This window comes from Macrotis lagotis, chromosome 1 (genome assembly GCF_037893015.1).
Source record: "Macrotis lagotis isolate mMagLag1 chromosome 1, bilby.v1.9.chrom.fasta, whole genome shotgun sequence".
Taxonomy (NCBI): Eukaryota; Metazoa; Chordata; class Mammalia; order Peramelemorphia; family Peramelidae; genus Macrotis; species Macrotis lagotis.
The window spans coordinates 63,554,115-63,580,732 of NC_133658.1; the positions used below are offsets into that span (position 1 = coordinate 63,554,115).

The 26,618-nt window shown below is 48.0% G+C and overlaps 2 protein-coding genes across 10 annotated transcripts; one reads left to right on the forward strand and one right to left on the reverse strand.

Moving 5' to 3' along the window:
* Nucleotides 1–1,217: 1,217 nt before the first annotated feature.
* Nucleotides 1,218–12,118, reverse strand: FBXL8 (F-box and leucine rich repeat protein 8). 5 transcript variants are annotated; one of them, XM_074202719.1, is made up of 3 exons: nucleotides 11,643–12,118; nucleotides 6,204–6,422; nucleotides 1,218–2,443 (listed from the first exon to the last, which is right to left on the reverse strand). In XM_074202719.1, exons 2-3 carry the CDS (start codon nucleotides 6,353–6,355, stop codon nucleotides 1,462–1,464), a joined length of 1,134 nt encoding a protein of 377 aa, XP_074058820.1. In that variant the 5' UTR covers nucleotides 6,356–6,422; nucleotides 11,643–12,118; the 3' UTR covers nucleotides 1,218–1,461. The 5 variants fall into 5 exon arrangements, with proteins under 5 accessions (XP_074058820.1, XP_074058829.1, XP_074058826.1 ...); XM_074202728.1 differs by having other exon boundaries at nucleotides 6,204–6,436; XM_074202725.1 differs by lacking the exon at nucleotides 11,643–12,118 and adding an exon at nucleotides 10,315–10,543.
* On the forward strand, nucleotides 10,481–26,598 carry TRADD (TNFRSF1A associated via death domain). 5 transcript variants are annotated; one of them, XM_074202793.1, is made up of 7 exons: nucleotides 10,481–11,113; nucleotides 11,502–12,025; nucleotides 13,484–13,638; nucleotides 16,061–16,232; nucleotides 18,954–19,231; nucleotides 19,326–19,509; nucleotides 19,934–26,598. In XM_074202793.1, exons 4-7 carry the CDS (start codon nucleotides 16,070–16,072, stop codon nucleotides 20,263–20,265), a joined length of 957 nt encoding a protein of 318 aa, XP_074058894.1. In that variant the 5' UTR covers nucleotides 10,481–11,113; nucleotides 11,502–12,025; nucleotides 13,484–13,638; nucleotides 16,061–16,069; the 3' UTR covers nucleotides 20,266–26,598. The 5 variants fall into 5 exon arrangements, with proteins under 5 accessions (XP_074058894.1, XP_074058884.1, XP_074058868.1 ...); XM_074202783.1 differs by having other exon boundaries at nucleotides 13,487–13,638; XM_074202767.1 differs by lacking the exon at nucleotides 13,484–13,638 and having other exon boundaries at nucleotides 19,934–26,597.
* The last annotated feature ends 20 nt before the right edge of the window (nucleotides 26,599–26,618 follow it).

Genomic DNA, 26,618 nt, shown 5'->3' on the forward strand with positions numbered 1-26,618 from the left:
ATTTACATTTTCTTCAAAACTGCCTTGTGAGGTAGGAAGTAAAAGTAATTTTATCTAGAGGTGGAAACTGAGTCTCAGAGATGGAGCGGTTTAGCCAGTTACCCAGCTAATTAGTGTCAGTAATTAGTTAATGACTAATTAGTATCAGGAAGTCTTTCAAGTCTGGTTCCATTACCCTGTTCTGACTCAGCAGCCCAGTAGCTGATCCCAGCAGAAAGCAAAGCGGATCAGAATGATGCCCTGACCAGCCTTTCCAAAGTGCCCGGATCTGGATCACTCCTCAATCAGAGTCAATTCAAGGCTGAAGAGAAAGTTTGTTAACTGCCTGTGTGTGGCTGCCCATTAGAGTTACAGTACTTCTTTGTATAATCTCAATTAAAATACCTATGGACCATAGAAAGTAAGAGTTTTCTGAATTTAAACATGAACGTGTATGAAATGTTTTAACTCATTGCAAAGGCATCCTCCCCCCTCTCCTCCTTCCCTGCACCCTGGGTACTTTCCTATATTTCCTTCCCCTGTTCCTAGTTTTGTTCCCTCATTTCTCTGAAAATTGAATTCTTAGAGGGTCCCGGATACAGAGACATTAAAGTAGCAGCTGAAAATATCCTTCAGACCAAGCTCCTTATTTTATGGAGGAAGAAATTGTAAGGCCTGGGAGCAAGCTGAGCTGTCCAGGGCTGTTAGTGCAGAGTGGACCTGGTCCTTCCGACTCCTAGTCTAGTCCTTTTACTTTAAGGATGTGTGTGTGTGGCCTGAATGGATGTGGGTGTAAGTTTGTGCACATGTATGTTCACCACATCTGGGTCACAGAAGAAGGGCACATAGATTTGAATACTGAGATTGTGTTGCTGTAATTCATTCCTCACTGCCCCAAAGGACCCAATAGAAAGGGAGGGATCTTGAACCGGGGGAGAGGATATTCTTTTGAGAAACTTAGCCCCTAGGGTCCAGGTCTTGGAAAATCATATTCCCTGAGATGGTGTCCACACTCGTGGCTCCAATTCTCTGGCCTCTTTCATAAAATTGAGGGAGCTGGATTAAGTGGTTTCTGGATCTCCTCCCCCTCCCATGAGATTTTCTGAGGTTCTAAGCCCACATATGCCTATAGTAAGCAGGTGGTCCTGCCTCTCGTTCTGGAAGCTAAGGGCCCTGAGGTCCTCTGGGACGAGCTTGCTTCCCTGTCAGCACAGATCCTCCCATCTAGGGCAGAAGGGGACTGTAGGGGATGACTTTATTCAAACCCCTTCTCTTCAGAGGGTGTCTAGCACGGCTGGGTCACAAAAGAGCGGCCCAGTATGGCCCTTCGGAGAAGGAACATGAAGCGCAGGGTTGGGAAGGGACTTGCCTTAGGCTACGTAGCAAATAAGAGTCCCAGGTGCCATCTAGATTAACTGTGGGGGTGAGGGGATCGGCGGTGCCGATCCGGGGCCTCTCAGCCCCAGCCTCGGTGGAGGCTCTTCACCTGATGACCTTGGGCCGCCAAGGGTGCGGCTCCAGAGTGACCTTGAGCGTGTAGCTGCGGAGGCAGGGGCAGTGGGTGAGGAAGGCGCTCACCACGGCCGGCGCCACCACGCAGTAGCAGTGCACCTCCCGCAGGCGGCCGCAGCCCCGGGCCAGCTCCTCCAAGGCCGAGTCGAGGGCGGCCGAGGCCGTGGCGCGCAGGACCAGGGCCGTCAGGGTGGCGGCGTAGTGGCGGCCCGCCAGGCACACGGCCTCGGCCACCTCGCCGAACGTGTTGAGCCTCAGCGTGCTCACGGGGATGGTGGGCTGCAGGACCAGGGGCACCCGCTCGTCGGGCACCGTGTGGTCCAGCTCCAGGTCCACCGCCAGGCCCGGGTGACGCTTGCGGGCGGCGGCCCAGGCGTCGTCGGGGATGCCCTCGGCGTACTTGTCGGGCCGGGCGCAGAGCAGGGCCAGCTGCCGGAAGGGCGGGCGGCCCGGCTCGGCCAGCGTGGCCAGGACCCGGCTCGACAGGCTGGCGGAGTAGAGCCCCAGCGCGCACAGGCGCGGGCAGGCCGCCAGGACGGCCCGCACCGTCTCCGGCCGCACGTTGCACACCAGCGTCCGGTTGTTGAGGAAGAGGCCTCGCAGGTCGGGGCAGGCCCGCGCCAGCCGCAGCACCAGCCCGTCGTCCAGGGTGAAGGGCATGCTGCGGAGGTCCAGCTGGCGGAGCGCGCACGGCCCCGGCGGCCCCGCGGCGCACACCTGCAGCAGCGCGTTCAGGATGTCTTGGCCCGAGTAGAAGAGCGGGTTCTCGCCCCGGCAGGCGATGCGCAGGCCCTGCAGCCGGGGCCCCTGGCGAGCCAAGGCCCCCAGCAGCCCGGCGGCCGCCCTCCGGCTCCCCTCCTTGGACGGGTCGAATTCCAGCCCCAGGTGGCGGATCTGAGCCAGGCAGGGGGACAGACGCTCCAGGGCAGCCCCGTCCGCCTCCAGATCGCAGCTTTCGGGACAAAAACAGAGGGGACAATGGTCAGCAGGACTGCCCGGGCCCGGGCCCGGGGCCGGGTTCCTAGCTGTCCCTCCGGGCGCCCCGGCTCCGAGTCCAGTCCTCCCTACTCGGCTGTTTCGGGGTCTCCGCTTGCCCAAGGCAATTGCTGAACTGTCCACAAAGCGAACTCACACTGGCACTTCTCTAATCATCCGTGAGAAAGACTCGGGCTTCCTCCCCGAAGCAAGCGGAAGGCCTGGACTTATCCGAACTAAGCCTTCCCCGTCTGCCATCCCACGTCCTCACTCCCCCTACCACACAGCAGACTAGACGGGGTTTGTCCCGTACTAAGCCTTCCTGTGTCCTCACTTTCCTACGACATAACAGACCAGGTGGCCAAGGGGACAGAGCACGGGTCTTGGAGTCAGGAGGTCGGGAATTCGCATCCAGCCCCACACATTTGATACTAGCGGTGTGACCTTGGGCAAGCCACTGAACCCTGACTGCCTCACATCCAGGGCCATCTTCTAGGATCCGGATTTATATCTGGCAACTGGACCCAGATAGTTTTGGAGGAGAAAGTGCAGCTGGTGACTTAGCACAACACCCCTCACTCAAATCCAGTTCATGTGCCTGTCATGGCATTACCTCCTCTGATGTCACGGTCTTCCAGAACAAAGGGCAATCGACATCATCATCATCAACAACAGACCAGGAGGAATTTACCTCCGGACACAGTTTTGGCTTAAATAAATCATAGATAGATAAAGCTTCCTCTGTAATCCCTTTCATTGTAAAAAGAAATAGTCATTACTCCTTCAAAAATGCCTTACAGTACTACTCCCTAGTACTCAGGTGGAGAGTAGCTCTTCCCTGCCTCAGTAGGCAGGCATTCAGGACTAGCTACAGAAAAAATAAACAAACAAATGAATGAATAAATGCATCAAGTATAAAAATAAATAAATTTTAAAATAAATAAAATCATCACCAAGGGGCCAACTCTGTCTTGAACTCCTCAAGTCAACCCATATATCAAGTTTGTTGCCAGATCTTGTCCTTTCTAACTTTACAAACTCTCTCATATACTTATCCCCTTTTCTCCAGTCACAGAACCACAATTGTTTCTTGCTCTCATCACCTCTTATATAGGTTAGTGCAATTGCCTTCTTTTCTTTTCTTTTTTTTTTGCAAGGCAATAGGTTTAAGTGACTTGCCCAAGGTCACACAGCTAGGTAATTAGTAAGTGTCTGAGGATGGATTTGAACTGAGGTCCTACTGACTTCCAGGCTGGTTCTCTATCCACTGTGCCACTAGCTACCCCCCTGTGCCATAGCATTCTAATTGATTTCCTCACCCCAGAGCTCTCCCCATTCCAATTCAATCTCCATTTGGCTACCAAGGTGATTCTATACCCTGTAGATCTATGTCAGACTCTAAATCTAATTAGTTCCAGAGGTTTCCTCAGGATCAAATATAAACTTCTATATTTGACATTCAAAACTGTTCATAAAATGGTGATTTCTCAACTTTGCAGTCTTCTCTCAATAATGCTCTCCTTAAAAGACTCTATGATGAAGACACACAGCACAATGGCTGTCCCTTCCACAGAATACTCTCACCTCCTAGGCTTCCCTTTGAACTGATTAAGTCCTCCCCCTCCTCACCTTTGTCTCTGAGGTTCCTTGACTTCCTTTCCATTCCTGGTCCCCCAGGTTGCTAATGCCTTTCCCTCTTAGAAGGCTTTCCATTTACTCTGGGTGGGTTGTATGTGCCTATATATATTGTCTCTGCCATTAGAATGAGGGCAGAGACTGTTTTTACCTTTGTGGATTTTTTTTTTTTGTAAACCCAGTAGATGCTTGATAAATGTCTATTGAATGACAAAGAAAAACTCTAAAAGACTTGAGAATTTTGGTAAATACAGCGACCAATCATCATTCCAGAGGACTGATAAGCAAACTCCCCATTTCTTGGCACAGAGGTGATTGACTCAGGATGAAAAATAAGACAGACATTTCCAGATGTGAGGTACCAATGAGGTAATGTGTTTTGCTTGACTACAAATATCTGTTACCAAGGTTTCACTTTTTTCTTTTTTCCAATGGGTGTGAGGTGAGAGGTTGAGTGGAAAGGGGAGGAAGAAAGAGAAAAGAAAGAAAGGGAGGAAGAAAAAAGTCTTGAAGCAGCTTTTTTTTAATGGAGATAAGAAAACAGATGGAAGACCAGAAAGAAGAACAAAGAAGCAGGACAGATTCAAAAGCTACAACTTGAGCTTACCATATTCTTAAAAAAAAAATCAAGCTACACATAAAAAGACCTGCATAATTTCTTTTGGTTAAGTTCAGAATAAAAAACTAAAAAATGTTAAAGGAAATGCTATTAACCTATTGCCCAATTGATTTTGAGTCCTTTTATATTTAGCCCTTTCATATTTCAACAGAATTCAAATTCCTGGAAGGGGGGAGATCTTCCTTCTTTCTTTCCTTCCTTTTCTCTTTTTTTTCTTCCTTCCTTTCCTATTTCTTTCTTTCTTCCTTTCTTTTCTTTCTATGACTTGATACTTGGTAGACATTGAAGTCAAATTAATTAACTCTGTTAGGCCATGGACAAGCAAAAAGCTGCTAGGCCTTTGCAGATTGATTGGATTTGCTATCCAATGCTCATTATCTGCTGGCATAGTCTTAAGGTTCAAGGCCCAGCACCTTCCTTCCTCCATGAAGTTGAGTCAATAGACCTCCCTGTAGTCACTCTATTCCTATCTGGAAGTAGGAAATAGGATGCAAGGGAGTGGTGAGTCAGCATGAGACTTGTGTTATTACAGTTTGCTGAATGTTTGCAATCTTGTGAAATTTTTCAGTGGATCCTAGGGAAGGGATCACTTCCTCAGAGGTAAAGGTGGAAGCTGGCAGCTTTCTAAGCATGAGTCATTAGCCAACAATACTGGGAAGTGGGGGAACATGTAATCATGAATGGGATGCAGTCACTCATTTGGAGTCAATTATTCGGGGTGGCTAGGTGGCGCAGTGGATAAAGCACCAGCCCTGGAGTCAGGAGTACCTGGGTTCAAATCCAGCCTCAGACAGACACTTCATAATTACCTAGCCATGTGGCCTTGGGCAAGCCACTTAACCCCATTTGCCTTGCAAAAAAAAACCCATATATATATATATATATATATATATATATATATATATATGTATATATATATATATAAAGTTGGAGTCAATTATTCTAATTCTGTTGAAAATTAAAGGGCCAGAACTGTTAGCCCTGGGACCTCAGTTAAATTTAGTAGTAGTAGTAGTAGTAGTAGTAGTAGTAGTCATAGTAGTTATAGTACTAAAAGTAGTAGTAGTAGTGGTAATGGTAGTAGTAGTAAGTAGCGGTAATAGTGGTAGTAGTAGTAGGAGTAAGTAGTGGTAATAGTGGTAGTAGTAGAGTAGTAATATAGACATTTCAATAGCTTTGCAAAGTACTTTACAAATATCTCATTTAATCCTCACATCAACCCTATAAAGCAGGTATTATTATTATTATTATGCTCTTATACAGATGAGGAAATTGAGGCTAAAATAAGATTGTGACTTGCCCAGAGCCACCCAATAGTAAGAGTCCAAAGTCAGATTTTCACTTAGGTGTCTTCCTGTTGCCAGGTTCAGTGACCTCTCCACTCTCCCTGCTGCCTCTAGGTGCTTTGAGGGCTTTAGAACTCTTGAAAGGAAGTGACTCCTATTGTGGGATAGAAAGGAATGGGTTCCTAAGGTCTCCTCACCTGATATCTGTGATGTACCATACAGAGCTTGAGTTGACAGCAATGGCCCATGCCTGGCAGACCTGAGAAACTGCATATCGATCACGAAGGGACAAGTGTCGGAAGATCAGTGACAGTAATTCTTCAGGGAGGTATTTCCACAGTTCAGCCATTGGGAAGGTGGTTGATCTCCAAATGATTCCAGTGCGCCAATTCTCCTGCGGTGTGACTGGAGCTAGTCTGAGGATAGAGACCTGGGCATGATTCAAAGGGCAAAAAACATCCATTCAATGAATTCTTCCCCTGCTCCTATTCAATGCTTTGCTTGACCAGGGTTTCCATGAGAACATCAGCCTGGATCCCTGAGAATAGACATAAGTTCAGTTCAATAGCTTTGGGGAGCTGGGTATATTCTTATGGCTAACTTTCCTTAAAATTGTGGATTTCTCTAATTTTCAGTATATGCTTTCTCACAGAGCAATACATTCCACATGTTTTCTCCTCTCTGTGCTAATATGGTCAATCTCTCAGGTTTTTTTTTAGGTGTTTTTTTTTTTGCAAGGCAAATGGGGTTAAGTGGCTTGCCCAAGGCCACACGGCTAGGTAATTGTGAAGTGTCTGAGGCCGGATTTGAACCCAGGTACTCCTGACTCCAGGGCTGGTGCTTTATCCACTGCACCACCTAGCCGCCCCCAGTCTCTCAGTTTTTAAGATTGTATTCAGGAGTTATGAACTGATCCAACCTTTCTGGAGAGCAATTTGGAACTATGTCCAAAGGACAACAAAATGGTGCCTACCCTTTGAGCCAGCAATACCACTACTGGATCTGTATCCTGAAGAGATCATGAAAAAGGGTAAAAATTCTGTATGTAAAAAATATTCATAATAGCTCTTTTTTTAGGGCAAAGAATTGGAAATTTAAGGATGTCAATTGTGGGATGACTGAACAAGTTATGGTATATGTATGTGATGGAACGCTATTATTCTATAAGAAATCATGAGGGATGGAAAGACTGCCTGAATAGATGTAGAGTGAAATAAGCAGAAAAAGAAGATTATATACACTAGTAACATGGGATGATCATCAGCTATAGACTTGTTCATTTCAGCAGGACAATAATCAAAGACAACTTTAAAAGATTTATGATGGAAAATACCATCCATATCCAGAGAAGGCACTGTGGAGTTTAAATGAAGCCAAAAGTTTATTATCTTCAATTTTCAAAAGTTGTCAAGTTATTATGTCTTTTTTCCCTTCTCTAATGCTTTCTTTCTTTCTTCCATTTGGATCTGATTCTTCTCACACAACATAATCAATATGGGTCTAATGTTTAGTATGGTTATAAATGTAGAGCTCATATCAGATTATTTTCTAGGGAGGGGGGAGGGAAGGGAAGGAGGGAGAAAAATCTACAACTCAAAGCTTACCGAAAAAAAAAGGTTGGTAAAAACTACCATTGCATGTAGTTGGAAAAACAAATAAATAAAATATTTTAAAAAGATTATATTTACCCAGCAAACAGATAAAAATTAAGGGAGTTGGACTAAAAACCAACAATTCCTAACTTAGGGGCAGCTAGGTGGCATGGTGGATCGAGCACCAAACCTGGAGTCAGGAGAAGTAGAGGTCCATATTGATTAGACAAATCTTTGTAAACATATTTCATTATAACTGGTTTCTTTTATAATTCTAGGTATTTTATTTTACACATTTAAAAGCATGCTGAAGAATTTATAAGCTTCCCCAGAAAAGGGACTTTTAAAATCCATCTCAGCTCTAATATGCTATGTACTGGTCTAACATCCTACATTGTGAGAGCTTTACCAGTTCTAACATTCTAGGTGCTCCTCCCAACCCTCCCTACTTCCAAACTACCCTCTTACCATCCTCACTGTCACTCAGGCTCACAACAAATGTGTCATTCTGGATTCTTCACTTTCTCTTTCTCACACTCATCTATTTAAGCTGTTGCCAAGGGCTGTTGATTTCACCTTTGCCACATCTCAAACACACCCCCTTCTCTCCTCTAACATTGGCATCAGTCTAATGCAGGCTCTCATTCCCTCATGTTTCTTTTATTGCAACAGTCCTCTGAAGGTCTGCCAGTCCTAAGTTTCTCCCATATCTCTGTTCTTCCCATTCGGTGACTTTTCTAAAGCTCAGGTCTGACCTTGTCACACTACTCCCCACTCAACAAACTTCAGTGGCTCTCTGTCATCATCAGAAGGAAAAACAAAAATCTATTTGGCATTCAAAGTCTTTCATAGTCTAGTTCCTCCTCATCACTCTTTCTTTCCAGCCTTCTCACATATTATATCCCTTTCCCACCTCCACATAATCTGTGATCCAGTGACACTGATTTCCTGGCTCTTCCTTGACTCAGACACTATCTTCTGATTACTGATATTTTCACCAACTTTCTCCCACAACTATAATGTTCTTCTTCGTCATCTCTGTCTCCTGGCTTCCTTCAAGTCTCACCTAAAAACCCACCCTCTACATGAAGTTTTTCTCAATCCCTCTTAATTCTAGTGATTAATTATTTCCCATTTATCCTGTATACAACTTGTTTGAATAGGTTTGCTTGGCTCCTGCATTAGGTTGTAAACTCCTTGAAAGACAAATGTCTTTCTTTTTACTTAGCACAGTACCTATGGATTGTCAAAGAAGACCACGACATCTGGAAGGTGATGCCATGACAAGCACATGAGTTGGATTGGAGTGAGGGGGTGCTATGCTAAGTCACCAGCTGCACTTTCAAACCTGCAAAACTATCTGGGTCCAGTTGCCAGATATGAATCAAGAGGATAGAAGATAGAAGTGAGGGTAATCAGGGTAAGAGACTTGCCCAAAGTCACACAGCTAATATCAAGTGTCTGAGGTCGCATTTGAACTCTCATCCTCCTGATTCCAAGGCCAGTGCTCTAACTATTGTACAATCTAGCAGGTTTAAGCCCTGGTTATTGACTGTTCTCACATACTTTTAGGAGGTATTTATAGCTCTGCCATTCTGATGTCCTTGTTTTGTGTGCTTGTGTTGTGTGTGTGTGTGGGGGGGTACTTAGAGAATCAATTCTAATCCTTCTCTGATCTTTCTCTCATCTTCCATTTCCATCCAGATTGCCTATTATTAGGAAAGTACTCAGTCCCTCCAACCTCATAGCCTGGGGGGAGTGTGGAGGGCCAGTCACCTTCTTTCAGATCCTACCTCCTGCAAGATGCCTTTGCCCAGTGCCCTTAAGGCTGGTTTCAGTGAATTACCTGCCATTCACCTTGCAGTGGCCAGTATGTTTGACTGATTGACGTCTGCCCTTCATTCTCCAATAAGAACATGACTTTAGGGAGGAGATGCTATGGCACACACATTTGTTGTATTTGAGTGGGGGTGGGGCTGGAGCTGTGCTAAGCCCCAGCCTCACTTTCTCCGCCCCCCCCCCCCAGCCATCTGGGTCCAGTGGCAGATAAGGATCAGGAGGACTGGAGATGGCTCTGGCTGCGTGGAGGCAATCAGGGTTAAGTGACTTATCCAAGGTCACACAGTTAACTTAGTGGGGCAGCTAGGTGGTGCAGTGGATAGAGCACCAGCCCTCGAGTCAGGAGGACCTGAGATCGAGTGTGATCTCAGCCAACTGTCTGAATGTGGTCCCCTCCGTGAGAATGTGCGCTCTGAGTGGCTACCACCCACCCACCCACCCGCGGGATGCTCGCTTTAATTAAGGTTTGTAGGCTGGACTTGACTCTGCCCCCCCCACCCCCGACCCTCCTCATAATCATAGAGATCCCAATCCCTTTTCTCACTTCTGGGGGATATTAGCTTGTCTGCCGGGCCCTGGAGTCCAGGGACCAGCCACCACGCGGCCCTTTGGGGGGTCCATCCCTTCCCAAGAGCCCTGGGGAGCCTGGACCACCCCCGGCCGGCTTGCTCCCCAGACTATTTTCTCTGCTCAAAGCGCAGATCCTTGGGAGGCCGGGGGCTCCGGGCTGGGGCCCCCGGGGCCCTCGCCGGGGTGGGACTTTGGGGGCTCTTTTCTCCGCCTCTCGGAGCCCCTCCCCTATGATCCAAGGCTCCGGGGTTCCCCCAACGCCCCCGCCCCGCTGCCCTCAGGGTGAGCGGCCTCTTTCCCCACTTACACCCAGTCACCCGGCGGCAGTGAAAACGTTAAAGGGGCTGGGGGTGCTCCCGGCCGGGGTCCGGACAAGAATGGCCCATTCAAAGCGGCTGGGGGCGCTGGCCAATCAGCAGCTCGGGCGGGGCGGAGCACAAAGCCGCCGCGGGGCGGGGCCGCGGGGAGCCCCGGGAGCCGGACCCCGCGGAGCCGAGCTCGGGGACCCCTTCTGGTGGGGGGCGGGAGGCCTCCTCCCCTGCTGCTGGGGCCCGGGCTGGGGGGCGGAGGGGGCGGCCGGCCCTGGACGGGCCCCCCGCCTTCGCTGCCGCCCCCAGCGCCCGCCAGTGGGGGCGCGGGCCCTCTTGGATCGGAGCCCGCTCTGCCACCGAGTGGGTGCCTGTGGACGGGCCCCATCCCCGCACCGCCCCGGGCCGCTCCGAAACTATTCAAGCTCCGGGGAAATGGGGGGCTGGCCCGGCTGCCTCTCCTGCCCGGCCCTGCCCGTCCTAGCCGGAGGCCCCACACCTCCCTTTCGAAAGGCCGAGGGGGGGGGAGGCGTGGGGCGGGGTGGGGTGAGGGGAGCTGGAGAGGGGCGGGTTCCTCCAGAGCCAGCCCCGGGAGGCCCGGCCCATGGGCCAGGCGCTCCCGGCATTCCCCAAAAGGCAAAGTGAACAGGAACCCCCGTCCCGTGGTCCCCCTGCTCCTTCCCCCATCCCAGCAGGCAGGAGTGCCGGCACACATGAGCCCTACTCGGCCCGTCCTCACCACCACCCTTAGGAGCTAGCCACAACCAGGCGACTGTGAGAGCGGTTGTCTCGGAATCAGTAAGACCCGCGTTCCAATCAGTGGGACCTTGGACAAGTCACTTCACTCTCAGCCTTAATGAGAATAATAATAAAATAATAATAATAATGATAATAATCGAGTCGTAGAGATCAAAAGAGAGTAGCAAAGCCTTTTTCTAAGCTTCAAAGATTGTTAAAACGTTAACTATTATTTGCAAAAAAGGAACAGGTTGAGAGGGAAAGGGATCAAGATTTGGAGTCAGAAAGCCTGCTTCAAATCACTGTGATCTTGGGCAAGTCACTTCACCGCTCCCGGCCTCGGTTTCCTCATCTGTTAAATGGGAATAATAATAACAATACCAGAGATCAAAAGGAAGACTAGCAAAGCCTTACAGGGTTGGTAATAATTGTCGGCTACTATTTGCAGAAAAGGGAACCGGCTGAGAGGAAGGGGACTCAAACCGAGCCCTGCTGACCCCAAGCTTCCTGAGACCCCCGGGAGCGGCCCGTACCCCACCTTCCCCGTGGGGAAGTGCTGGGCAGCTCGCCGGATCGGGCTGGATCTTACCTGGCCCAGAGGCGAGCCTCGGCGCTCCGACTGAAGGGCTTCCTGGGGCCGGCTAGGCTGAGTCACGGCAGCCCGGGCTGCTGGCAGGGCTTGGACCGGGCCCCGGGCTCACAGGCCCCCAGAGGCAGCCAGCCTTCCCGGAGCTCGCGGCGCTACGACTCTGCACAGCCCGGCTGCGGGCCAGGGTCGGTCCCCGCCCCGGAGTCGGGGGATCCCGGGGTGGGGAGCCAGCCGGGCCCCTCCCCTTCTCTCCTCTTCCTCCTCCCCGCTCCCCCTCCCCTTGGGCTCTGCGCAAACCCGGAAGGCCGGGGGACAGAACCAGTGTCTGCGAGAGCCGAGAAGCCGAGACCGGGAGCGGCGGGCAGCGGGCACCGGACGGCAGGGTCAGTGGCCGCGGGCGACTTGGGAGGGGAGGAGGCCCGGCCCTCCGGGAGGGAGGGAGGGCGCCGGCCTTGACCTGCTGGCAGGGTGGGCACGGTCCTGAGCTGGGGGGGGGGGGGGGGGAGGAGACTGGGGAGGGGCACGCGGATCGGGCCGGCCCGGAGCTGGCCTAAGCGGGAGATAAGAGAGCCAAGCCCTCCCTTCCCACCCTCTGCTCCCCCTTCTCTCCTCTCCCTTCTCTCCCAGGCTAGCTTGGGCCGCCGGGGCGGGGCCGGGGCCGGGCTCCACGTGTGAGCCTCGGTTTACCTCCTGGAGTAAGGTTTCGTTGGACAGCTCCGGTTTCTGAGGCACTCTGAAAGTGTGCAAAGCGCATTTCTCAAGTTCAAATGTTCGATTCCCACCCCTACCCCCCACTCCCCATACAGATGGGGAACGTGAGACCCAGGGAAATTCAAGAATTGGAGAATAGAGGCACACGCCTGGTAAAAATCCCACTCCTAGCCTCAGTTTCCAAACTCAGCTCTCTTGACAAGTAATAGGCTGAGTTGAAAAGCTGGAGGACGGACAGCTAGGAATTGGGCCCAGCTCTGCCCTGCCCCACCCCTAGCCTTTCCCCTTTGGATTTAGGGACTAGGGCCCATCTTCTCCCCTCCCCCACCCCTGCTCACCCAGGCCCTGACCAGTGACATGTCTGCATGACAGGGGCGGGGGGGGGGGTACCTTGGCTAGAGGGCACTCTGATGGAGTGGGGCAAGGGAGATGGAGCTGGCTTGAATTCGAGCCAAGACATTGGGGAAGGAAGACGGCACTTAACCATTACTGAAGAGCTTACTGCCTGCAATAAACCGGGCCTGAGTAAAGCCAGTGAGATCACAGAACCACAGGGTTTCGGAGTAGAGAGGATCCTGGGGGCTATAGCTAGTTTAACCTGAACTTGAGAATTCCTTTACCACGTCCCTTTCAAGGTTCAGAATGAAGGTTCTGAAGGGAAAGCCACTCCTCCCCATTGTACTTTAGAAGGGTTCTAACCATATGGAGGAGGTGATAAGTGATCTCCCGAGATACACATCCAGAGGTGCTAAACCCATTAGAAGAGGGGTTTTTAGGGCTAGGAAATGTGGACCTGATCCCTTGGAGCTAAGAGGATCAGGGAAGGCTTCAAGGCCCAGGTAGACTGAGGGCTAGGAGGGGTGTATTTTGGTAAAAGAGAATTCGAACAAAGTGGAAAATCCACTCAGAAGAGTAAACACTGAGTTGGGGAGTCAGCCTATGTAACACAGTAGAGTGGGTGTGACAAGACTGGAAAGTGGCCGATGCTTGGTTGTGACAAAGTTGGAAATATTAGGCTGAAGAATTGTACTACAAGGGAAGGTTGTCTGGATCAGCTGATGAAACCCCACCTTCCCCTTTCATTTCTGAGAACGGTTCCTTGAACTCTTACATTTTTTCCTCCTCCTCAGCAGAATGTGACTCTGTTGCCATTATGATCAAAGCGGTGCCTTAGGAAGCTTACTTTGGTAGCTTCGAAAAGGACGGATTGAAGCAAAACTGAAGATAGGGTCACCAGTCTGGGGGTTCCTACAGTGGCCCAGTTGAAAGGGCTGAACTAGGACTGGTGAGAAAGATGGAAAGATGTTAGGGTTTTGCCAAGCTCTGCTGCTTCCTACCTCTGAGTCTCAGTTTCCTCATTTGTAAAGTGAGGACCAAATTGATAATATGACATCTCAGCTCCCTATCCACTCTTTTTTTTGGGGGGGGGGGAAGCAGTTGGGGTTAAGTGATTTGGCCAGGGTCACACGGCTAGTAAAATGTCTAAGGCCTGATTTGAACTCAGATTTGAACTCAGTTTATCTGACTCTGGGTCTGTTGATCTTGAATACCCAGCTATCCCCCTAAAATTAGGGGAAGGAGACAACCCAAAATGAAGTGGCTCATACAAGGCTTCCATGAAAGTTGGCACCTAATGTTGATCATGGAAAGAAAAGGGGAGATGGGTGAAGTGGGTGAAGAAGAGGAAAAAGTACATTCTATATTGCAGGACAACCTTTGCAAAAGTACTGAGGTGGGAAATGAGATACTGAGCTCTGGGAAGAGTATGTTTTCCTAAGTGATTTAAACTTTCCACTTGACTATATTAATTGGCTTCCTAACAACTTCCCCTTAAAAAGGAGAAAAAGAAGCTGATTGCTTCCTCCTCCAAAATTAGGGTGTGGTTATAATTTCTTAGTTTCTCTCAATGAATCACCTACTCAGTCTCAAACCCACTCTATTCTAATAATGATAATAAAGATTATATCTGACATATCCAAAGTTTACAAAGTACATTCTAATAGCTAGAATTTATTTGGATGGTGAAATGGATAGGGGCTGGGACTTTGGTGTCTGGAAAACCTGAGTTTAACTGTAACCTTAGACACTTAGTAGCTGAGTGACCCTGAGCAAGTCATTTAACCTCTACTTCAGTTTCCTCATCTGTAAATACCTGGGTCTGAGGGACTAATGATTGAACACCATTCTTTGCCCTGATGGAGTCTGGTCCCATGGCTAATGTCCTTGGTCACTGAAAGATCCATTTCCCCCCTCCCCAAATCATAGGCAGAATGAATCTTATTCTGCCTGATATCCCCACAGCACCCTGGCTCCCACCATACTGTTGGGCCAGGGAAGTCAGGAAATCTTAGGGTTTCTAGCTGACTAACCTGGCAGGGATCACCCTCTGCCTTGCTTTGGTTTCTTAATCTTTGCCAATTTAGGGACTTCTGCTTTATATCAGCCTTCCTCTGGGATCTCCCTCCCACCTCTCTCTTTTCCTTTACAGAAATCCCCCCAGTTCAATCCATACTGGAATAGAACTGTCCAAGGTCAGAGGATCTGGACATAGGGAGGAGAGTAAAATAAGGAACCTGACCCCTCTCTAGGGTTCAGGAAGGGAGGGTGGGAGGAAGGACCGGATCTCTCCTTGGCAGGAGGATATGAAAGTAAGAAAAGTTGAGGACTACTCCATTTCCAGGAAACACCTGGGGGCACCAAGCTCAGAAAATACTGTCTATTTAGGCTCTGGACCTTAGAGGCCCTGGTTGAATCAGTCCATGGCTGAACCCTGCCCCCCCCCCCTTCCAAAGACTTCAGCATTCTTTGTTCTAAAATCTAGTCTAAATTTCCATTTGTTGAACACCTTATTCTCAGATAGTTTCCATCTTAGCCTCCCACAGTTTAAAAGCTTTCTGTGTTGGAAGAATACAGTGTTAGCATTTTTTTTCTAGTTTGTATAAAGGATGGAGGGCATTTGCCAGTTGTGTTATCTCTGGGCAAATCACTCTCTTGAGATTCAATTTCCTGATCTGTAAAATGGAATTTGTGAGGATCCAATGAGATGAGATGCAACTTTACAACCATTAAACATACTCTATCCCCAAGACCCTTCAGTTCTGTCATTTTGTGTTCAGACTTCCCTACCAATTCTCTTTTATACCAAGGGGAGGGGACCCCCAAAATAAAAGGTTGCCTTATCAAAATTCCCATTTTTTAGTTTCTCATTAATCAGCTCTGCTAAGAGAGGAACTCCACTTACTTTCATCCTGCTCTTGGCTAGTCTAGCACTTATTTGTACCTTGGTGATTGATTGCCATTAAGGGATGAGAAAGAAGGGTCTTTGTTCTTTTGACAACTAACTTGGCATAATGAATGGAATTATTGGACTCAGTGCTGAAAGGCTTGAGTTTAGATCCCTCCACAGAGGTGTCACTGGCTTATGACCTTGGACATTTTCTGCCTTGGTTTCCTTATCTGTCAAATGGGGATAAGAGCAATTGCTTTATGGAATTGTGAAGATTAAATGTAGTAATACGGGCAAATTGTTTTTACAATTCTTAAACCATTAGACAATTGTAGCTATATTTTATTGTTGGAATTGACTGAATTTCTTAGATAGGCTAGTGACTTAATGAAGCATCTCTTATTTGAATGTCAGCCTGGGATGGGGGATTCCTTGGGATCCTGGGAAGGTAAGGCTGAGGACTGACTAGCATGACCTACAGGAGCCTGGAATGGCAGATGTCTTCAGGAAGATGGCAGATGACCTCCAGGAGTGGAGTGGCAGTGCCTACCTGTTTGTGGAATCTTCGATGGATAAAGTAATTCTCCCTAATCTATATCAAGATCCTCAGTGGAAGCCGGATATATTTCGCATCCTTAAATTGGCACTGGAAGGTGACTGTGGGGTCCTGGGATGTTCATATTTGGGGAGGGGGGGAATACTAAGGTGAACAAGTCATATTTCGGTGTTATTTTAAGGCTTACTCCCTTTTCCACAGCAACCCTGTGCAAATATTAGTCCTATTTTATAGAAAAGGAAGCTGATAATCAGAGGTAAAGATCATCCAGTTTGGGTTGTGGTAGGGATTTAGGGGCAAGACTAGCCCCCAGGGGTCTATTTCTTGCAACGATCCCCTCCCCATCCTTTGGCCTTGTCTTTGTTTCTCATCCCCTCCCTCAATAGATAGAAAGTGAAGAGGGAAATCACTCACCTTCCATTTCCAGTCTAGAATATCCTATTTGAAGGAATCTTGGCGGCACCTTTTGGTGAAGAGCCTTGCTTCCAAAACTGTTCTATTGGATACATATGAAGAATAACTGAGGCAGCTAGGCCCTGTGGTGTCAGTATGACCCCCAAACAGCTAAGGCATAACATTCTAAGGCTAAAATAGGGGGTGACTCTCCAGAATGCTTTACTTTCATTTCCAAGGTGACTTGTCACACCCATAGCAGCCCTATAAACATATATTTGCAGGGGGGAATGTGTTTATATATGACACGTGTTTACATGTCTATCAATGTTATATTTGTGAATGTATATAACTGCAGTTTAGTGTGTGTAAGAAAACGTGTGCATTGTTGCCTATTTCTATGTGAACCAGGCTTAGCCCAGTTACATACACATATATGTATTTATGGGCATAATGCATGTCCATGAATGTGTGTAGTGCATGTCCATATATGTGTATGAGCATTGACTAACACCATTCATGTGCACTTTCCTTAGGGGACTCTGACTCTCCTCATTGTCTAACTCCTTTTCTCTTTCTCTCTGTGTCTGTCTCCCACCTTCCCTGATTTCCTTCTGTGCCTCATTGCTCCTTCCCTCAACTTCCCCAGCTCTCCTTCCTCTGCATGTTGTACCTTAAGGCTTCCTTGTTCCCAGTGACACTGAGATGTGTGAGTGAACAGGGGATCGGATGAAGCAGGATGTAGGAATCTTCCCCTTCTTTCCCCCCACCATGGTCTGGGTTTGGCTGCTGGGATCAGATGACCTGGGATGAGGCCTGCAGTGAGTAGTACCCCATCCTCTGCCCTCAAGGCAGGGCCCAGCAAAAGAAGACCTGGTTTCCAGAAGCAGGGCCACATGGGTTCTCTCACTTTCTTATGGAAAAGGGATTGATGAGTTGTGTTACATCACTGGCCCCTTTGTCCCTCCATGCAGGTGAAGATCTTGATATCTGCCTCGAGTCATCTCCCAACCCCCAGAGCTCCAACACTCTTTGGGTTTTTCTCTGGTATCACCAATTTCCAGAGGCCCCAGCCTACAAACAGGACCTCCCTGTTTACTAATTATATCCTGTTTCCTTGAAGGGCAAACTCAATCAGCTGCTGAGATTGCCAGGGCCTTTCCTCTGGCACAACCCAAGCTGTCCTAAGGCCATAGCTGTTATCTAGAGGTGCATCAGAGACCCAGCTAAACCCTCAATTTTAACAATAGTTTTATATGCCCATTAAGAGTTAGCCACGGGGGCAGCTAGGTGGCACAGTTAGAAGCACTGGCCCTGGAGTCAGGAGTAGCTGAGTTCAAATCCGGCCTCAGACACTTAATCATCTAGCTGTGTGGCCTTGGGCAAGCCACTTAACTCCATTGCCTTAAATTTAAAAAAGAGTTAGCCACAGTCTCAAGGTCTAGTCAAGCTCTAAGCTAGAACAGCATTTTTTTTTTTACCCATGCCTCTTCCCCGGCGTACAGGGAACAATCAGCCCCAGCAGGTCAGAAGTGGAGGGATCCTTAGAACATGGAATGCTAGAATTCCAAGAAGCTGAAAGGAACCTCAGAGATCATCAGTCTGTACTGGAAGAGGATGTCCCTTCACTACATTTCCAGCAAGTGGTTATCCTGCCACTCTCCACTGCCCCTGGAGGCAATGCATTCTAGTTTTGAATAGCATCTGTAAAATGAGCTAGAGAAGGAAACAGCAAATCTCTTTGGGAATCTTTGCCAAGAAAAATCCCAAATCAGAAATGACTGAAATGCCTGAACAATGATCTTTAGGAAGACAGCTAAGGTGGCCTGATGGGTGGAAAGCTGAACTGAGTCAGGAAGCCCCTGAGTTCAAATTCAGCCTCAGATACTTAATCTCTATCTACCTCAGTTTCCTCATCTGTAAAATGGCAATATTAACAGCACCTCCCTCCTAGGGTCGTTGTGAAGATCAAATGAGATATTATTTGTAAAGGGCTAGCTATAGTAATGGTAGTTATAATAATAATTTTCATTATCTTACGTTCACTAAGACTCAAGCAAGTTAAATGACTTGTCCAGGGTCATATAAATCGCAACTGTCAGATTTAGGACATTTTCAGAAGGTTAGAGCTGGAAGGGACCTTAGAGAACACCTAGTCCCATTCTCTCATTTTACAACTGAGGTCTACCCTAGAGAAACGGCCACTTTGTCCAAGATCAGAACCCAGTGATCTTTGTAGTGCCAACCTGACCCCAGACTAGGATGGATTTGGAAATGTGTGGGTGTGTTTGGGTGGGGAAGCATCTAAATGAACAGAGAACTGAGGGCTGGCCAGGAGGCACATCTCCCTCTCTCCCGGAGTAGACCTCACCCACTGCAACCCCCCCCACCCCGGGGTCTCCCCGGGTCCCCACCCCCGCCCCAGGATGTACCGGGAACCAGGATGGAGCGCAGATTCTGAAGATCCACTGCAGCGAAGCGCAGCTGATCGTGCACCTCAAGTTCTGCGGCCAGGAGCGGTGCAGCCGCTTCCTCCGGAGCTACCGGGAGGGGGCTCTGCGGGCCGCCCTCCAGAAAAGCCTGGTGGCCTTGCTTGGTCACGGCCAGGTGCCGCTGCACCTGCAGCTGCGGGTGGGCTCCGAGCGCCTGGACCTGATGCTGCAGGAGGAGGAGCGCTGCCTGCGCTGCATCCTTCAGGCCAAGGTGCGTCCCGCGGGGCTGGAGGAGGGACGGGTCCCGAGGGGTCGGGGCCCCGGAGCCAGACTCACTCAGCCTTCCTTCCCTCCTCCTATCCCAGCCGGACCGGCTTCGAGATGAGGAGATAGGCGAGCTGGAGGACGCCTTCCGGAGCCTGACCTGCGACCCAGGGGGCGGGGGAGTTCTGCCCTCTGCCCCGGAGGCCTCCGCCCCCAAGACCCCAGTCCGTGCACCCCCTTCTCCCGCGGTGCCTCAGACCTTTGTGTTCCAGGGTCAGCAGATTGGTGAGTGATTTAAGGAGCCCCAGGGCGAAGCAGAGGTTCCCTAGTTAGTAATCCTGCGGGAGTCGCGAGCTTTATCCCAGGCAGCGAGGAAAAGGACCCTCCCCGGATTTCGGGGGGAGTGGGAAGCGGGCATTCATCGAGGGGGCTGGTCTGAGAGAGGCTGCCCGGGAAGGGAAGGCAACTTTTGGATCATGTAGGCAGCCTGAGATGGGGGACAGTTCCCAGATTATTGGAGCTGTCCACGAAAGCGATGGTTCTTGCGGTACCCGGGTGTCCTGGAGGGAGCAGGCGGCTTTGTTGGGGCATTTGGGGGGGGGGGGGCTAGTAGTGGTAGAAGTGGAGTGGAGTTGGCGCTGATCGAGCTGCAGGGTCTGCGGGCCAGGAACCTTGGTGTCTCGCTCAGGGTGCCCCCTCCTGCCCTCAGCTAACCGTCCGCTGAACCTGGAGGACCAGCAGAAATTCGCCCGCTCCGTGGGTCGCAAGTGGCGGACGGTGGGGCGGGCGCTGCAGTGCCGGGCCCTTCGGGAGCACGACCTGGAAGCCCTGGCCTACGAGCACGACCGCGACGGGCTTTACGAGCAGGCCTTCCAGCTGCTACACCGCTTCGTGCTGGCCGAAGGCCGCCGGGCCACCCTGCAGCGCCTCGTCGAGGCTCTGGACAGGAGCAGCCTCACCAGCCTGGCCGAGGACCTGCTGGGGCTGCGGGGGCACCGGGAGGACCAGGATCAGGGAGAGGACCAGGATGAGGGGGCCTAATGGGCTGACGGCACAAGCCGGCTCCCCCGGCCCCGAACTGGAACCAGCACAACCCAGACCTGGACTAAGGGGAGATGCCCGATTTGTCCCGAGCCCAGCTAGGGACCCTGACCTAGGGCAGGTACCTTATCTGAGACTGGTGGAGCTGGTGGAGGGACGAAGGGCCAGGCTCCTGCCCTCTCCCACTCTTTGATGTCTCTCACACACAAATGGGCCCTTACCCTGAACGTGTATTAGGTCCTCCTGGTGCCCACCCACCGACAAGCTGCCTATTGTCTGGCCTCAAATTCAAAGCACTTTGAAGATGTCCCCACCCAGCTCCTTGTCTCCCCGAGAAGCCTGTTCAGCAGTGCCCGGCTGAATATAATAGATATTAAAGGACCCCGTGGCTTTGATGTGACCACAGAGAGTCTGGGCCAAGGCAGGGAGAGAGGCACTAAGAGAAAAGAAAGAACCCAGGGGAGGGTTTAATCCTATTTATAAGGCTATTAAAGCTTAAACTTGCTCTAAAACTTTTGGGACACTGAATAATGCCTTATTTGTATTTTACCAGTTATCTCATTTGATCCTCTAACACAACCCAGGGAGGATGAGGCTCTTAGTACCATCCATTTTACAGATGAGAAAATAAGGACTGAAAAAAATTAAGTGACTTGCCCAGGGTAATTCAGTCATTATCCCATTTGGGCTTTTCTTGGCAAAAATGCCAGAATGTCAGTTCCTTCTCCAGCTCATTTGACAGATGAAGAGACTGAGATAAACAGGGTGAAGTGATTGTCTCAGAGTCTAGTGTGTGAAGCCACATTTGAACTTGGGTCTTCCTGAATCCATGTACTTTGCCAATCGAAATGCTTTTAAATAGGAAAGAAGAGTCTCTGCTCATCTTTAACACTGATGCCCATTCTGGGGGCAGGGAATTACAGAGAAAGGGGAAAAGTAAGGGGAAGAGGGCTCTTCTACACTTTCCCAAACAGGTACGAGCATAGATGCATTTTTCTATTAATAAACATTAATTAAATGCCTACTGTGGGTCAAGCATCATGCTATGCTATGGAAATATGAAAATATTCAAATAATGAATTCCATCCTAGATGGAGGCAAAATGCTCTTTTGAGTTATCAGTACAGAAGTCTGAGGAGCAAAGATAAAGTAATCTGGGGCTAAGGCACTAACAGCTGAAGGAAGGTCTTCTGCTTCGTAACAAGTCTGGAAGGAGACCAAGGGTCCTCTGAGGCAGAAGGAAGGTGCTGGAAACACGGGGGCGGGGGAGAATTAGTGAAATGGGACTCTGGGATATGGGAGAAGGGTCTGGAGCAAGGAGAAGCAAGAGGCTAGAGTGTCTAAGCATAGATGTGCAGAAGGCAGTAATTGAGGCTGGAAAACGCTTCTATTTGGCCCAGGAGATGTTTAGAGCTGCATTTTTAGGAAAGTGCTTTTAAATAGATGATTGGAATTGGAGGGAATTGAGGAGGGGTGGGCATTAATTGTAATAGTCCTGATGAGAGGTAACAGAGGCCTGCACAGGGGGAATTTGAGTATGTGTGTGTGAGCCCCTCAGCCCAAGGTATTCCAAGAATGAAGAAGCATAGGAAACTGCTTAAAATTGAATGGTGGGCTGGCTTTAAAAACTTAGTACTACTTCTCCTTGTGTGCCCCCTAAACAAGATTTAAATTTCCCCATCTTTACACAAATGAGAGAATAGGACAAAGATTAATAGATAGTGTAGTGGAAAGAACACAGGGAGGACCTAAGTTCATATGTGACCTCAGACACTTATTAGGCCCTGGACAAATCACCTTCACCCTGTTTGCCTCATTTTCCTCATCTGACAAATGAAATGGAGAAGGAAATGGCAAACCGCTCCAGTATCTCTACCAAGAAAATTCCAAGTGGGGTCATGAAGAGTTGGACACAATGAACAAAAACAATCTCTAAAATTATTTCCAACTTTAAAAATCCTGTGACCCAAAGAAACATTGAGAGAATGCTGTGGTTTTTTTGCTGTTGTTGTTGAAAGTATTGCTTCCAGCCTTTCAAAGGTAGGGCATCCAGTTGCTAAACTGTATTCTTTGTTAAGTATTTGTGGAAACAGCCTGGGAGATTGAGGGGTCCTAAGAATGGAACCAAGACTTTAAAAAAAATCCCCCAATACATTTTACTACTTAGGGATTGGTTTGGATTAAAGAACTCATCTTAAACAGTGAGTCCTAAAGAGAAGGCCAGCCACATTTTAAAATGAATTAATTTAATCCTATCATCCTTTCAGTGGGATTTAGGTTCTGATCAAAGGAGGGAGGGATAATTTAGCAGTATGATCACATAGGGGCAATGAAGGGAGGAGCTCTAACTAACCAGGGGGGCAACATGGACTGGACTGGGTTTCAGGGATGGGGACAAAAAGGAGAAACCTTGCTTGCAAACTGCTGAGTCCGTATTACATATTTTACTAGTAAAAATTCTTGTCTCCACCCCTTCCAGTCCCATCCACACTGGTACCAGAACTATATTGTACCATATGGATTTTGACCACTTATCTTTTTTGTTTACCTTTGCCGCTCACCAGTTTTGTGACTTGGGGCCAAAACCTCTTTTTCTTTTATTTTTAGTTGAATTAAGCCCTTTATTTAATGTTACAAAAAATATTTAGTCAAACAGACCAAAACCCATGTCATCATCAGACTCCTCGGATTCTTCTTTTTTTTGCTTCTTCTTTCTTCTTCTCCTCAGCTGGGGCAGCTGCACCACCAGCTGCTGGGGCAGGTCCACCAACTCCTCCTACATTGCAGATGAGACTTCCAATACTGACATTAGACAGAGCCTTTGCAAATAATCCAGGCCAGAATGGTTCAACATTCACACCTGCTGCTTTAATGAGGGTGTTAATTTTATCTTCCGTGACCATAACTTTGTCTTTGTGAAGGATGAGGGCGGAGTAGATGCAGGCGAGCTCAGAGACTGCTATTTCTGGGGGATGGAGGAGAGTTGTTTGTAGTGGTGCTAGCTGCTGGCTGAAGTGGAGTCACCTCAACACGGCCTTAGCTTCCGAAGAAGAATCAAGCACCTTACAGACAACTGAGGAGCCAAAACCTTTTTCAAATTTGTTTTCTCATTTTTAAAATTCAGGGGTTGAAGAATGTCTCAAAATTCCTTCAAGCTCCAACTTTCTCTGACGGTTGTTTTAGATGAGCAGTCCACACAATGCTTGTTACAAATGTGTCTGTGATTTTTTTGCCCCAGGTCCATTTTGCTGGAGAGATTGCAGGTTTTCCTCCAAAACTTGGTCCCTGTCCTTTCCCTCAAGAAGAGGCCCTGATATCTAGCCTTCAGAAACAAAACAAACAATATTCAGAGAGATAGGGAACTTACCATCTTAACTAGGAGGGAGGACCAATGTAGAAAGATAACTGACAATACCTGGTGGGCTCACAGTTTGAAGGAATCCCATTGTCATCCTTACCCACAACACACCCAAACAGTGGCTAACCTGCTTTTGCTTAAAGATCTTTGGGGAGGAGGAGCTCATTCCTTCCACTTTGATCTAGCTCTGATAGCCAGTTAGCTCTTCTGCACAAGCCTAAATTTTCCTCTTTGCCACTGACGCCCCTTATTCCTAGTCCTATTTTTTGGTGACAAAATGGAGCAAAACTGATTCCTCTTCATTTGACAGCTCTTCAAGTACTTATTTTTGTGACATTTATAACAAACTTCAGGTCTTTGCTTTGCTGAAGATGCTCAGTTCTTTCAACTAATCATATAACTTAAATTTGAGGCTTTTGGTGACTCTTCATTCATGTCTCTCTCTGGAACCTTTCTAGAGTATCAATGCCTTTTGTAAGGAACGGTGCCCAGAACTATGAAAGGGAATTGAGGGATACAGATAATAAGTAATATATGAAATCTGAAGGAGAGAGAGTTGTGCTTTGGAGGAAGTACATCTTAGGTCTTAAAAGATGTGCTTAAATAAAGATATTTCAGGTATTGGTTGAATTAGGTGTCTACTGAGGTCCCTTCTAACTCAAATTCAAGTTGGGGAGGAGGGAGGAAGGAAGAGAGTAGATAGTTATGTCATGAGCAAAAAATTAAAACTTTAGAGCCATCCACCTTCAGTAGGAAGAATTCTGAATTGGAATTCTGATTTCAAATCCTATCTTTGCCACTTAATTTTTTCTTTAACATGGGGAAAGTCACTTTACTTCTGTGGGGTTTCCTTATAGAGTAATTAAATAAACAGCAAAAAATAGAAAAAATAATATTTAAATAGGCACTTAATATTTGCAAAGCTTTCTCATATTAAGCCCATTTTACAACGACAAGCGATCGACCCTCTGTGCGGGGTCACAGAGATAAGTGTGTGCGGATGACATTGAACTGATCTTCTGAACTTTTCACTAACCATTGCACTACTGGCTGTTTCTATAAAACAAGCATCAAGTAAGGATGATATTTGTACTTCATTCTTGAAGAAGACCCTGAATGACATGAGGGAAGTGATGATACCATGACAAGTATATGAACTGAATTTGAGTGAAGGGGGCTGTGCTGTCACCAGCTTCAATTTCTCCTCCAAAGCCATCTGGGTCCAGTGGCCAGATATCAGGTATAAGGATGACTAGAGGTGATCTTGGATTCAAGGCAATCAAGATTAAGTAACTTGCCCAAGATCACAAAGCTAGTAAGTGACAAGTGTCTGAGGTTGGATCCAAACTCCCATCCTCCTCACTCCAAGACCAGTGCTCTATCCACTCTGCCACCTATTTCTCGAAATATAAACAGTGATCCCTATTTTACAGATTGTTGTAAAGTGATTGAGGCTGCACTGATTCTTTAGGTGTGGAAGTGAAATGAAATGAGATGCTCATAGACCATTAGCAGTTACCAACTTCTGTTGCTGAAGCAAAATGATGTTTGGTTCAGTTGATGGAAACTTCCCTGTGATGGGTATGCTGTCAACCCTAGAGCTACCCCTGCCTCTGCGAAGTCTGGCTTTCACATTTGGATGATCAGGAAGCCATTTCTATGACCTAACCTTAGTCCCCCTAAACCAGTAATATATATCTATTCTTTTCTTGGCAAGACAATTGGGGTTATGTGACTTGCCCAGAATCACATAACTAGTAATTATTAAGTCTTTGAGGTAGAATTTGAACTCAGGTCCTTCCTCCTGAATCCAGGAGCTATGCACTGTGCCATCTGGCTACCTTTTAAGGAAACACTAGCTGGGCTGATATTGCTCCCATCACACTGGTTCAGAGCGACTGATTTCCCCAAGGTCACTTAGTACTAGATGATCTGAAAGGTTCTTCCCAAATCTAAGTCCTATAATCCCATGTATGTGTTCTGGGGACAGTGAGTGACCTTTCTGGGAACAGTGAGTGGCCATTCTGGGACAGAGCAGAGAGAAGATGAGGCTTGTAAAAGTAGATCAGGGCTGATTTCTCTCAAGTCCCTATTTTCTGCATGATAGAAATCTTTTAAATATATAATAACCAATGACCAAAGGGTCAATCCCTCAATTATTAATATCCAAAAAGACAGCAATAGAGAGAGAGAGAGAGCTATTCATGAAAAGTGTTTGCTCCATTCATGGAGGAGGTCCAGGTGTGCTTTCAAATCAAGGAGTGATGGTGAAATGCTCCAGATATCCCTGCTTGGGGGTAACATTGTGCTGATTGTATGTATAAAGGCTCTAGAAGACTGAGGAATTTCCTAAATGAATTCCATAAGCATTCACCTCACACCTTAGATTAACCATCCACTTGAAAAATTAAGTGGTTAAAAAAAATGCCTGCCTGCAGTTCAACCCTGAGCTCTTTCATCAGTACATCTATTTGAATCATTGTCCGAAAATGGATCGATTGCATTTGGAAGATTCTGGCTGCCCCTGAAAGAAGGGTTTGCTTTCTTCTTTCCCTCCTTACTTTGTTACTTCCACAGTTCTGGTGATACCGTATGGCTATGGATTTTAGAAAATCAGTCTCCAAAGAATAAAAGTTTAAAAGTCACTTGCAGAGCAATGAAAAAGCAACGATGGGGGAGTATGAATAGGCTGCCCCCTATTATCAAGCAAAGATGTCTGTCATGATCGGAAAAGGGGGACTGGTTGTGTTTGAAGCAGAAGGAAGAACCGATGGAAAGTCCGTGTGTTATGTCTTCTCTTAACTACGGAGTAATAGTGTAAACGGAAGCTTCCAAAGCGCTTTCGTTGGAATACTCACCCTCTCAAGAAAGACAGTGAAAATTTCCTGGGTTCTCCTTTGTCTCCTCCTCGCTCCGGTCTGGCATTTGTAAGACTGCAGGAGGAACCTCAGCTTTCAAGTTGCCCCAGGACCCCGGGCCTTTGGCACAGGCGAGG

Coding starts and splice junctions, on each gene's coding strand:
- FBXL8 (XM_074202707.1), bottom strand. CDS start 10,058: ATGGACCCCCCAAAGGGCCGCGTGGTGGCTGGTCCCTGGACTCCAGGG. Junction 6,423..9,981: donor CAAGCTAATATCCCCCAGAA/GTGAGAAAAGGG, acceptor CTCTATCCTCAG/ACTAGCTCCAGTCACACCGC. Junction 2,444..6,203: donor TGGTACATCACAGATATCAG/GTGAGGAGACCT, acceptor TTGTCCCGAAAG/CTGCGATCTGGAGGCGGACG.
- TRADD (XM_074202793.1), top strand. CDS start 16,070: ATGGCAGATGTCTTCAGGAAGATGGCAGATGACCTCCAGGAGTGGAGT. Junction 16,233..18,953: donor CCTTAAATTGGCACTGGAAG/GTGACTGTGGGG, acceptor CCCCCGCCCCAG/GATGTACCGGGAACCAGGAT. Junction 19,510..19,933: donor GTTCCAGGGTCAGCAGATTG/GTGAGTGATTTA, acceptor TCCTGCCCTCAG/CTAACCGTCCGCTGAACCTG.